Genomic DNA, 13,638 nt, shown 5'->3' on the forward strand with positions numbered 1-13,638 from the left:
CCTGCAGCGACCCCGCTGCCTCCCAACCCTGGCTAACCACCTTCCACTGATGCGGGCCACCCCGTGCCAGCACCTCTGCCCTGATGGATTCCCCTTTATCTGCTCCAGTCCCAGCATCTCAAGCCCATGGGATCAGAGCAAACGCCCCATTCTCCCTATAGCTGCTGCAGAAGGCAGCTTACCAGAAGGGACGCATGTGTGCACACACAAAAAGAAGGGAAGGTGTGGGCAAAGGCAAAAGTGTTTGGATTTTTTTTTTTTAATTTTGTTTTAAACCTTGGGATTTCTTCAAAATGTATTCAATACCCCACTCCATTTCCAGGGGCAGCTGAAGTATATTTTTGTTACAGATTGGCTCTACTAGATGTCAAGTTGGCACATAAAAAGAGGCAATTGGGAGAATGCCTGCTTGGAAAACTGGATGCAATAGTAACGTGGCCTTATGGACGAAGAAGGCCCTATTTATCTGAATTTAAACACTTCGCGGCTAGGAAAACGCCGAGCAAGGGATTTTTGAAGTTAGGTGTCCCAACGCTTTCTTGTGTGTGTTCTGGCCTTCAGCCAGGAAAGGTAACTGGATTTCTTTAATGTCATTACTTTTATCAGTCCTCGTATTTGGGCAAGGATCTCTTCTAGCTAAGCAAACAAAGACTTCTTTAAAAGCAGTTCTGTAGTGGTTTTCTAGCAAAACTAAGAGTTAAACCAGGCATTTGGGATTTTTGAATTTTAAGATTCACAACCAGATAAGCAGTAATCTTACAGAAAATAAGCAGACAAAAGGGACATTACAGGAAACCCTAATGCAAAACATCAGGTGGTTGCCACTGTGCTTACTCCAACAGCTTCTGTAGCTCAGCTCTGAGAAACCTGTTCCTCTCCTGGAATAACACGTGAGAGAGAAGAGACCTTTCTGACTGTTCTGTTCTCTACCAACTGCAGCTGTACGTGGCAGTAAACGTACGGGGAACACAGGTCAGCGAAGTGACAGATGTGTCAGTACTGCACGCTGCTCTCCGAGGACAACGTTCACTGCAAGGATACAAGAAACAGACACACAGATACAGAGGGCCCTGATTAATCCTGTCCCAGGGAGGCATCTGAATTAGCTAGCCACTCTCTAAAGTGCCAGGTGCTTCCAGGAGGCAGCTGAACCCCCCTGCAGCCTGCCCCATCCCTGGGAGCACGCTGCTGTCTCCCTCAACCTTCCCGACACCTCCAGCAACCGGGGTGAGGCAGCGCCGCTGCTGTACCAGTGGAGGGAGTTCTGAGTTAAGCACAACGCCGGACAATGCAACGCCAGCACCACGCTGTTCTGTAGGTATACTTTGCTTAAGTTATTTACAGTCTACCATTCATTCACAATCAACCAAGTCACACACAAAGCCCACCTAAAAATGTGGGTACATTACCCAGCTGTACTGGGGTCTACAGAGGGAGCATCAGAACCCTGAAGGTGAGGTGAAGAGACTACAAAGCCTTCAATTACACGAAAAGAGAGAAGCCTGTCGGATTTCGTGGAGGTCAGACATACAACCAGGCAAATTCCGTAAACTGTAGAAACAGAACAAAGTGAAAATGAAGTGGCTGTCAAAGGCTTTCCGGCACTAATTTATTCCACAATGGGTAGATATGTGGCGTTAACAAATGCGGCCATTAAAAAAAATAAAGGGCTAGCTGGTAGTGCAACATGAATAAACTGGAAAAGAACAAAACTCCCACTAGTATCTATTAAACTGTTAGAGATGATGCAAGGTTTGTTCACCTTTTTTCAAAAACTGCTTATAGAATACTGTATATAACAGACTACTATCAAATTATATGGAATTCCCATGCAAAAAGCTGCCAGCCAAGCAAGCAAAAGGCTGTAAATATCTGTCAATTGCGTAAGAGGAAAAAACCCTCTGAGAGCACAAATTTCCCCACCAGCACCACCCTGCAAAAAAACAGGATCGTTTAAAAGGCTGGAAATATAACGTTAAGATTTCATTTAAAAACAGATATTAAACGATACGTCACCTACACAAGGCTTTTCCATTCCCTTCTGAACTTCTAGTCATGCAGAAAAGGTGTATCAGATGGAGACGCGATGATGATGGAGCTCATTTAACGGACATTTTATGGAAGCCTTTAAACTATGTAGTCTAGGGGTGCAGATATGTAAGATCTGATAATTGTTTATTTTTACATTCTTTTTAGAACCAGTTAACCCTGAAGTAAACAGTTTTAATTCAGTGTCTGTGCCGATGCTACATAAGCAAAGCATCCTCTGTCCTGCAGCACACCCTGAAAAAACAAAGTCCATTGAAAAGTAATTAATAAATCCAGGACTTTATGTCAAACAAATGTTTATTTTTTAATAAGTTAAAAGATAATTACATATTAGCATAATGGATCGATTCAGGTATGCATAGACTGAGGATGCAGTCCCATGAATGGGACCAAAGATCACAGGTCATTATAAAATGCAGTCCTGAACTTCCAACCTCTGCTGCCTTCTCTCCATTAAAACCAGCATTTCTGTGGCAGTGTGGCAAGCCAGCTCAGTTCACCGACCAAGATGAGCAGAAACAAGCCACAAAAAAGTCTTCATTTTCATCCAGATCAGTAAATATTGCCGGCCACCACGTGGTTACACGATCACCAGAAGAGAGGGACAGAACTTGTGGCGACAGCAGCAGATGCCACAGAAAATCACCTGCTCTGTACAAAATAATGGGCTCGTTGGTCAGCTTAGGCTAATTAGAAAAGTCAATCCTATCCAATTTACAGAGGTGGGAAAGCAACAGATGAGCACAAGGTATCTTTGCTTCCTCAGCTGACAGTGCTCCCTGGAGAGCACTAAATGGTGCACAGCTTCATTACCTCTGCAAACAGCCTCCCTTCCACACGCCTACACAGGAGGCATGGCTTCACGAACCCGCTTCATTTTTGGAAATCTTACCTTCGTTTTTACTCAGTTACAATAGCCTGATGTTACCTCACTTCCTTATCCTCTCGACCATACATAGTACTGGCTTCAGCAAGGGGATTTCTGTGATGCCTGTTGTAAAAGCTAGGATGGCAATCAGTTTGGTAATTATTAGTATATATGATTTGACATAATGTGTAAATAAGCAAGTAATGTTTGATGTGGTGCAATCTACACCCCTTGAACCCTTTTTGGCTCCTACTTCACCTGCAAATACTGTCAAAACTTTTGTCAAAAAACAACAAACAAAACATTACTAAGATACAAAAATGGCATTAAGTTTTCTATCTTGAACAAATCTTGATGCAGAAATACTAGCAGATGGCTCGAGTAGTCTTCTGCCCCAGTACACAGCCAAGCAACTGTGCTTAATATTAAGACTTCTGCCTGAGAGCATCCTTTAACGTCACCTAATGCTGGCACAGATCACTTCTTAAGCCAAAAACACATGCTTATAGACTCACTGGCAACAGAGAATACTAACTCAGCTGTTACTGAGATCTCGATGTTAGGCAGATCATCCAGAGGAGGCTGAGCTGAATGAAGGAAAAGTCAATCTTGAGAAGTTCGAGAACAGGTTATCACTTGAAAGGATAAAAACTTCAGACTTCCCTTCCCAATATTTATAGGGTCAACACTGGTGCAGCTGTGTTACTGGCTGAATCAGCCTTATTCCCATGTGCAGAGAGGCCTAAGTTGGCATAAGTTGGTCTCTTCCAAGCCAGATGGCAGAAAGCAGAAGTAGGAGATGGTGTTACACATTAAAACATCTCTTTTCAGTTATTTTATTTGCTATGCTTCCTTCTGGCTCCTTAGCTTGCCAGTTATATCTGCTTTATACACAGCTGAGCTCAGTATGCCTTTTAAGAGATGACATGCAAAAAAATAGTGCAAATTACCTGCAGGCAAAAGGCTTTGTTCGGGAGATGCAAATGCCAGTTTAGGGAAGGGTTAAGTAAAATATGCCCGCAGAGTGCTGACTTCTACAATAAGTGTATCCACACTCACTTTATTAAGAAGTTAAATAAATACAGGCACGTATACTTACATTATCTTTCTGATGTTTCAAGTCAGCTCCTTAAAAACACACATTTTTAATTGTGAACATTATTTCCAAGTTCTTTATCTGAATCATTCTGGAAGTATTAACGTTCAAATGTCCTGCTCAGTTTTGGCATTCGCTACAACTTCTGAAATAAGCTTTCTAACAGCCCAGCATAGCGGTCTGTTTTGCAGCAGATACTCAGAATTTATTTCTTTAACACTAAATAAAAGCACGTTTCGAAGTGTTTTTAAGCACAAGGTAAGAGAATGGAAAATAAAAAATAATAATAAAAAAAAACAACACCCTGCCTATTTCAGATGTTAAAGCAAACTATTTTTATGCATTATATATTCAACAGCTTCTTTTGATATGACATCTTCTCTCAATATGACCCCAAATTTTCAAGTCAAATGCTTCCTCTGTCGCATGGAGACAAAAGTTCCTTAGTGTCATTTGAAAGAAAGGAGGATTAATTTAATGCACGCTGATGCCCTATGGTTTGGCATCACAGTCCATTTATTTCTGCCTCCATCTGACTTTTGGCATATGAGATTTGTTCAAAAAGCTTGCCAAGTCTCATGTGAAACTGCTCCTTTTTAAATAAGTAATTCCTAAAAATAATAGGATTGTTAAATTTCCCTCCCTTCTTGCTATCATTCCAGTGCCATTAAAATAACAGTTCCCATAAAATAATAAAAAAGCTAATCAATTTGCTGTTTAAGAAAACAACAGACCGAAAAAATGTAGTCATCTAAACTTTTCTAGCTCAGAAAAATAGAGCTGGAAATTAATCTTCAGCTCGCAGCTAACCCCTATTTCTTTTACTAATACAGAACAAATGAAATACGGTGCTCTTAACCTTGGGTGCTGAGTGGAACGCCAAACTTAGAAAACTGTCTTCAATTCCTGACCTCTTTGCTAAAACCAGTGAAGGATATAAATAGCATCAGCTCCAACATCACACCTAGCCCCGAGAAACTGTACTGAAAAGAGACTGCCCTTCACACCCCTCCTGCTAGGCAGCTATCGGGAGAGGTTGGTGGCTGTCAGTCCGACCAGTCTGAGGCCATTATGTAAGAAAGCTATTTTGTTACACAGATCCCAGATCGGATCTGTCACACACTGTGATTTCACAACGGTACCTGAAAGTTTTCCAGATCTCTACTCTTATAAAGCTACAGTTAGGTGGGGTCTCAATATTATTTCTTTCTCTAAAAAATCATTCCTAGTCTTTAAGATTTTCAGAGAAAACACTGTCAATGGTAGTTCCATGGGCTCTGCGAAGCAAACAGAAATATCCTATGTGTGTATCACAAAAGCACCTCATTGATTCAGGTGATATGATTTGAAAAAAAAAACAAAAACCAAACACAATATAAATACTCAGTAACCACACAATCTTTTCTACAAAAGCACAGCATTAGCAACCTTCTAGCTATGAGACAGATGGGCTCTAATCCTCAGGAGCCACTTCTTTTCCCGTGGACCTACTCAGGAGCTATACCAATACAACAAGAAGGCTGTATAAGAAGCTCTGCATTCTCAAGAGTAAGTGGAGGTGTGGATATACAAACAATAAAACATCACAGATTGTCCAACTGCAATGAGAAATGCAGAAGAGCACAATCTGCAAACTCAGACAGCCACCAGTGAAGTCCACGCGGGTCCTTCAGGGCTTACAAACACCGTGGTGCCCCTGTATCACGATTCCTCCAGCGCTTCAGATTCTGGAGGTCTTCTGAACCGTCGACATCAACTACCCCGAACAAAGCAAGTTCAGATCCAGATTTCCAGCCAAGCTAATAAAATCCCCTGGAACGTGGAACACAGCACAGAAACACCCATGTGGGTCTGTGCAGAGCCAGCTCGGTTCCATCAGGACTTATTAGTTCAGACACTGTCTGAAAGCAGCTGCACTGCAAAGCTGGTTCTGGAAACAGCAGAGATGTGTTAACATGGCACAGCACTTGAACCAATAAACTGTGTTAGTGCTGAGCGGAGCCTGCTCTAGGCCAAATCTGGTGCCTGTGTATCCACAGAATAGTTAATCTGCAACTGGAGAAACTGCCTGAAGGGTTGGCTCTATTCTGAGCCCAGCATGCACAGCTCTACTCCTACCTGCATGCCCCAGTCTTCTGTCCTCACCCAATTTTATGTCCTCATCAGCTCACTCCATCTGACCAATCCCCCTGCCTACTCTTCTCCTGTTTGTTCATTGCTCTCTCTCAACAATTCACACCTTTCCTCTACATGCTCATGTTAAGGCTGCACGATGTCCAGCAGTGGCTCCCAGCCTTTAGGAGTGATCAGCATGGTTCCCATCCTCTGTCCTGACTGCCACAGCTTCCCCCTTCCTCCTGCCCTTGGTGCTTCAATCCCTCACGTGGGAACAGCTGTGCTTATGAAAACAAAACAAGAAGATGTTTTGGCATATCAAATCCTCCTGTGCCCCAGGGAAAAAAAAAATAAATCAGCAGAAACACCATGACCAGAGCTCTCACCAGGACAAGGGCAGGCTACCTTGTCTAAAAAGGTAAGATTTGTACTTTGCCTTGACGTTGCTTACCTGCCAGCCTGGATAGGGCTGTCTGAGGCTCTCTGCCCTCTTCCTACTCAAGATTTCCCCTGTGAGACTGTCCCGTGCCCAACAGGCCTGAGTATCGTGGTGTGGCAATGGACTGGTGAGGGCAAAGCGCTGTCACCAAGCTTCAAGAAATATGTGAACAAAGCCCTTTCATTGCCATAGAAAGGAACAAGGGTACACAAAGACTGAGGGAGGTGAAGCACAGGGCGCCTGGCTGACTGGACACCAGGAGACATCCTGTACCTCAACTCAGGCAACTCTGTGCCCTCCTTCCCACCTTTACCCTATAATCTAGGCAAAATACCTGACAAGCCGTGTGTTTTGTAGCTGTCCTACCACTTGTAGGCAAGAAATGGACACCCATGGTCACAGTTTTACAGAACTGGAAATATAATGATACAGTTAATGATTTGTAACAGAAAGCAAGGGAGTCTGGCCCTCTAGGACAACTCAAGGGACTGCTGCAGCACGCATCATTGGTAAAACAACCACTCCAGCTGTACTACTCCTCTAGCTACACTCATGACTTGAAAAAACAACATAGGGCAGTTCTAGCTGACAGAGGAGATTCCTGGTGAGCTGGTTCGAGAACCCTGAAATCAATATGAAAATAAAGAAATCAGAACCAAAATTGAAATCTATCTTCTCGATTTCAAACACACTGCAAACAACAGAGCCACGCAATATAATGTATTCTACAAATGTGTAGTGAAGCAGGGAAATTAGCAATAATTTTGGAGCCTTCAATCCCAAAGCACACAACTCTGCTCACTTTCTATGGCAAATCAGAAAATGAAATCCATCTGTTTTTTGGCTGCTGTGTTGCAAATATCACAATGTTGCCAGTTGCTGAAGTCCAAATAAGAAAGAATCTCACCTTCCTCTCCCATGAGCTTTTTACACTTAACTGTTTCTATGTGTCATAGGAGTAACAAAGCCGTGCTCAGAGACTTCTGCGAGAGGCTCAGACTTTTCTGATAGAGTTTCAGAATGGCACAGTGAAGAGATGAGAGCAACACATGTATCCTTGTCCAGAACTCCAGCCACATCCCTGCCTTGTTACAGGTTAAACTGATTGAGAAATACTGAGTTAAGAAAGCGAGTTTCAGTTCTCTCAGCTTTAAATTCTACCCTTCTGACAGACTTCATTCTTTTTTAAACTGATATCTAGCCTCTCTGCAGAGCTAGTCATCATCTCCAGCCATACAGGAACTTTTAAGATGTCAAAATCAATGCAAGATGAATGACGTATCCAAGTGGAAATGCTATTTAGTTGTGTAGGATGGTATGCATTATTAACCTTACAAGCTGTTTTAGGGAGATTGCTCTGGTGAGTAGCTCAAACTAACTGAATTACTTGAAAAATGGGGCCTTAGAAAGTGCTTTTAGTATAAGAAAAGTTTTGGAGCTCCTTATGTAGTATTAAAACATGTCTTTCCCTTTCCTGCCACTATTCACAGGATACACGAAGATAAACTTGCAATTTACATCTACAAGGTGTTAGCAGACATTAACAGATGGTACTAAACTCCCACCCATACCAGATCCCAGTTATTTACCCAAGTCACTTTTATGCACGTATGTAGCATAATAAGACCAAACAGGTCTTGTGAAGGTACAGATTGCCATATAGATAAAAATTAACACTATCAAAGGAAAAAACATCTCTAGTTATACAGACAACTATGTCCATCTTCTTTCCTAAGAGCATTCAGGTCTTCTGATTACAATTTCTGCTAAATGGCCAACAAAGTCTTTCTGAGATCCATCAGACAGAGCAGTTCAGAAATGTAAAACTTTAGCAAGCACAACAGACACTGACTTTAAGAATCTCCCTTCATAAAAACCAGGGAAAGAAAACTAAAATCGTTAAATCTATTTAATTTTGGTGGTCCTATTTACACGCTATGCAAGTTTCATCAGCTGTGGAGTTCTGAAATTATCAGCCACACACTTTTCCTAAAAGTCACCATGTGCTCTGAGGTTCTACTACGGCTTAATAAACTTTCTTACGGGTCTGGAGTACTATATAAATTTTGTCAGAGCTGTGCTGGCATAATTGGTAATACAAACTGTCTGGCTTCATGAAAGTTACAAGCTCTGGCTCCAATCCTGCAAACACTTACTGAAGAATTTAACTTACTGCACAGAACTGACTACTCATGCATAAGTTAAGCATATTTGTAAATATTTGCACAGTATGGACATCTGTTGGCATAGCCAGTCATCTGATACAAGATTCAGCTTTAAATCCTAGTCTGCAGAGAAAGGAATTCCTCGCTTATAAATTCCTTTCTTAGGCATCAAGCATGTCAGATACCGAAGGCTGGAACTGAAAAGATAAAACCAGAGGAAGAGAGGAATCAGGGAAACCATAACACTTGGTTCAGTTGCTCTTGTAACCAGAGAAGCCTGGTTTCTTAATGCCTCAAGACTGAACTCGTGCCTCGTTTTCAAGCCTTGGTGAACTAAGCCGATTCTCTACCTTTCTGTTGGCGGTATCACTTACAGCACTTATCACATTGTCACAGGCTTTTTCGTGAAAATTATAAAAATACCCCAAAAAGCTCCTCCTTTTTATCAGGTTTGGCTGAAATTAACAAACAAGCTTGTAATTGTGGGTAGGACAAGACACAGGCACAGTACCAGGCTGACCCACAAGCAGTTGTGGGAGCCTCACTGCCTCAGGAGATCAGGCTATAAAAAGGCACTTGTGAAACGCCTCCTTCCTCTCTGTGCCTTGGAGCTTGAGCACATCCTGCTTGCCTCATCCTCCTTAACACAGAACCCTGTTGTGACCTGCGAATTTAAGGGCTGATCCTAGCCAGAAATAAATGGGAAGGGTGGGAAAAGGCATCTTTGTGTGAAGCGAGAGAAGTGGAGCCTACACAGCGCCCGTGGCCTCGTGTGCGCCAGCTGCCATGTGGAGCTCTGCTCCTTCAGGGGACATCTCGGTGTGGAGCAGGGTTTATGTTTGCCAAGCAGGTGGTTTTGAAGCGGGAGCTGAGGGACCGAGCCATTCCCTCGATAAATAAGTAAATAACGGGGGCCTCGCTGACAGGACCTCTCGAATCTTCCACAGCTCCCCTCTGCAGGGCTCACAGCGCTGCCTGCAAACCAGGGGCGAGCCGAAATTTATAAATAAATAAATAAAACAAAATAAAAGGCGGTGAGGAAGACTGGGTCCCCGGGGAGGGGGCCTTGTGTCGGGGGCTGTGTGACAAAACCGGGGCCGGCCGCGCCCCGCAGCACCTCACAGGGCGGGCGGCCGCCTCCTGCCCGGCTCCGCCGCCGTCAGCGGGGCGCTGGTGGCGGAGCCCGCCCCACCTCGGAGCCCCGCGGGGTTACCTGGCGCCACGAGCACCCACTGGGCAGGGTGCGCGGCCGCGGGACGCTGCAGCTCCGGGCCCTGCATCCTCCGCCACCCGCGGCGGCAGCTCCCCACAGCCCCCGCCGCCGCCGCCGCAACATGGCGGCGAGGAGAGGCGGGAAGCGCCGCCACAGAGCCCGGCGGCGGGACGGCACCACCGCGCGGGATGTGAAAGGGGGGAGAGGGTGGTGGCACGGAGCTCGCATAGCGGAGGGTGCCCCGCCTCGCTGCTTTCCCCCCTCCGCGCTCACCCCCTGAAGTGTGAGGGGATGGTACGCGCCGCTGAGGGCGGGAGGAGCGGGAGGAGGGCGTGTGGGAGAAGGGGGGATGCCATGTCTCTGCCGATCCACAGCATCGGCCGCTGCCCGCTCGCCCTCTGAGGGCTGCCCCTCAGCCCAGGGCTGTCGTGTTGTGGAGTGGCTGTCTCTGCCAGGATCTTATCCGGCTAAATAAACGCCTCACGTTGTGAGGGGGGGGAGCGAAGGAGACGGTGTCCGGCTCCTCTCAGCGCTGCCCGCTGACAGGACTTGTGGCGACAGGCGCGGACCGAAACACGAGAAATTCTGTTTAAGCATAATACAATGCATATCGTGTAGCATCAGGGTGGTCAAACGCTGGAACGGGCTGTCCTGAGAGGTTGTGGAGGCTGATCCAAAGCCTATTCTTAGCAGTCATCTGCCCTGCTGTGTAACATCCTGTTAAATGTGTCCTGTATCTACAGATAGCCCCAAAGACCCTAGTTATAGAACCACGAAATCATTAGGAGTTGTAAAAGACCTTCAAGATCACCTGGTCCAACCATCCCCTACCACTAATGTCACCCACTAGACCACGTCCCCAAGCACCACGTCCAGCCTTGAACGCCCCCAGGGACGGTGACTCCCCCACCTCCCTGGGCAACCCGTCCCAGTGCCTGACTGCTCTTTCTGAGCAGAAATGTCTCCTCATCGCCAACCTGAACCTCCCCTGGTTTAGTCCTCCAAAGTAAGACCCACATGTATGCATACATACATACGTGTACATAAAAAGTAAGACCAAAGCATACACATGCATATATATACACATACATAAACTTAGCTTCACCGACGCAAGAATGGGTTGATGGCCAATGTCCCAGAGATTTAGAAGACAAATGTTATATGTTATCAAAAGTATTAAAGTATACATATCAATTGTAAATCTCAGAGATATGAAACAAATATTAAAAACATACTAACATTTACACTCCAAACAGAACAGAATTAACCTTGGCCAACATATGCAAAACAGCTGAGTTGATGTAAGGCTGAAAAAAAATAATTTCCTGAAGTCTGAGCATATACATTCATAACTCTGAGATTACACTAATCTAAATTTGTTTTAATTTTCCTGATTTTTTTTTCCTCCTGCCTGAAGTGGGGAGGGTATAAATGCCAAAGACCACACCACACCATGTGTTTTGAAGGAGAAGTCCCCACTGAAATCACAGGGAAATTCTGCTTTCAAAGTAATTGCAAGTTGCTATAGCATTTGCCTGGATTGCAACATTCACTGATGGATGTAGTAAAACCCTCTTTAGTAGTTGTTTTAACAAAGAGAAAGAGGATCCCAACTGTTCCACTGTAATCCATGCAAAAGCACTGGGAGAGCAGAGTGGGAATGGTTCCTGTGTTTGAAACCTTTTTGGAAGGAAAGCTTCCCATACAGAGAAATGGTTCCTTGTAAATAACAGCAGTTTGACTTCCAATCTTGAACAGAAAATGCATGGCAGGCTGTTGTACACTGATGAGCTTAACAAGGCTCTGGAAAAGACAGGACTCCAGCCCTGCAAGCCCCAATCTGCTGTGTGTGTCAAGGTCAAGGCCAGAGGCATCACCTGCAGTTGTTCCAGACATCCCATTTCCTCCCTGGCTGTGGTGTGTGCAAGGCTGCATGTGATGGAAATATTACAGGAAACAGTGCTGTACATTTGCAAAACTGACTTGTTAAGCTCATGGTTTTCAAAGCACCAATCCATCCTAATTTAGGCACCTGATAAGCTGATAAGCAAGCTAATTTCCAGAGGTGCTGAGTGCTCCTAGCATCACTTGAACTGAATGGATATTCCAGATGTCCTTTTTGTTTATTTATTTATTGGATTTATTATCATCTTCCACAATCTCTAGATGCATATTGGCCCTGAGATATATAATGCATTTTTTTTTTTCAGGAATTTACACTTAGAAATGTTTTCCTCAGATATTTCAAAATGCCCTAGACTGGAATTCCCAAATGGGCCTGAATAAGGTTTTAAAATGACATCAGTTTGGAATAAAAATAATGCAGTAATTTTTACATATTAAATATTTAAAACTTTCTGTTGCTACTCATGCACATTTGAGATATACTATCTGTCTTTATAAGTCAATGATACACTATATCATTATAAATAAAAGATATACTAAATAAATTAAAGATATACTAATTAGGGATTTCTGTCAGGAACTGATGGTACTAAAATCTTATTTGCTTAAGAATTAAATATTTTCCCTCCAGCCTTGCCAGCACTTTGAAATCTTACTGATATAGCCTAAGGAAAAAAAAAAAAAAAAGCAAAAAAAAAAAAAAGCTGAAGTTTAAAACTCTAGACTGATCACTGATCTGAACTGCTGTGGTGATATCATTGTGAATACTCACATCTTAATTTTACACACATGGATATTCTCATTTGGGTCCATATGACTCATCACGTACAGAAAGCTAAATGCATGCAATATGGGACTGCATCCTATCGGAGGACAATCATTTTACACATTTCAGAGCCATTTGATATGCATTCAAACTTCACCTGCATGCTGTCCATTCATTCAGTTTTGCTAGGGCTGCTTCCAATAATCCAAATGTCTGTGCAAATGCAAGCATCCCTTTTTGCCAAACAAAAATTACTTTCTGCTGCCAAAGAAATGCTACCTTTGTCCACCTTCAGCTGTGGAATTTATCCCTTCCTCCTCTGCTACACAAGCTGACGTGAAGCAACTTTTAAATCTTGCTTGGAGCAAGAAGTAAACCAAAGTTTAGAAAGAAGCCTTTTTCATTGTTAAGTCAAGGTTGTCATTTAAAAGAAAAAAATGTTTCCACTTATGATTATGTTTCATTTTACAATGTTTCAACAAACAAATTACAATTATGGCCAAGTTTAGCTATTTCATGCTTCAGTGGTTCAAACAGTTACATGCATAACTTTAAATCCATTGATCTGCATGTTTAAGGGTCAGCTGTATGTACGCAATTGTGTTATATTTAATCCCAGTAAAACTCCTATTGATACATGCAATTTTAGCTGATGTACCAGAATATAAAAATAATTGTAATTCATTTTAAGTTATGTAGTTTGAGATATTGCTCTGCATACCCGTCAAATTATTGTTTTGTTTGGTTTTATTTAAAACAAAAATATTCCTGGCATTGAAACAAATTGAAAATATTTTATTCATTTTTTTCTTATTTTTCTTCCTATTAGACAAGAATCACACTTCTTCATTCTTGTGACTAATGGTGGATACAAACAGAATAAAAGAAAACAACCAATAAATATGAAAACTGAAAAGGCTAGTAAAATTGTATAAGGAAACATGAATCATGCTTTATTGCACATTAAAGTAAGTTCATTTAAATGATAAATGGTATATTCTTAGCATGCTTTAACAGAGGAT

General features: G+C 43.0%; 1 protein-coding gene across 3 annotated transcripts in view; it reads right to left on the reverse strand.

Moving 5' to 3' along the window:
- RNASEH2B (ribonuclease H2 subunit B) overlaps positions 1 to 10,071 on the reverse strand; it is a 42,004-nt gene extending 31,933 nt beyond the window's left edge. For all 3 annotated transcript variants that reach the window (XM_084525479.1, XM_084525478.1, XM_084525477.1), the window contains exon 1: positions 9,946 to 10,071. In XM_084525479.1, coding sequence (XP_084381605.1) covers positions 9,946 to 10,012 — 67 coding nt within the window. In that variant the 5' untranslated portion in view covers positions 10,013 to 10,071. The remainder of the gene's footprint in view (positions 1 to 9,945) is intronic.
- Between the last annotated feature and the right edge of the window lie 3,567 nt (positions 10,072 to 13,638).

This window comes from Aythya ferina, assembly GCF_964211825.1.
Source record: "Aythya ferina genome assembly, chromosome: 1".
NCBI classification, from domain to species: Eukaryota; Metazoa; Chordata; class Aves; order Anseriformes; family Anatidae; genus Aythya; species Aythya ferina.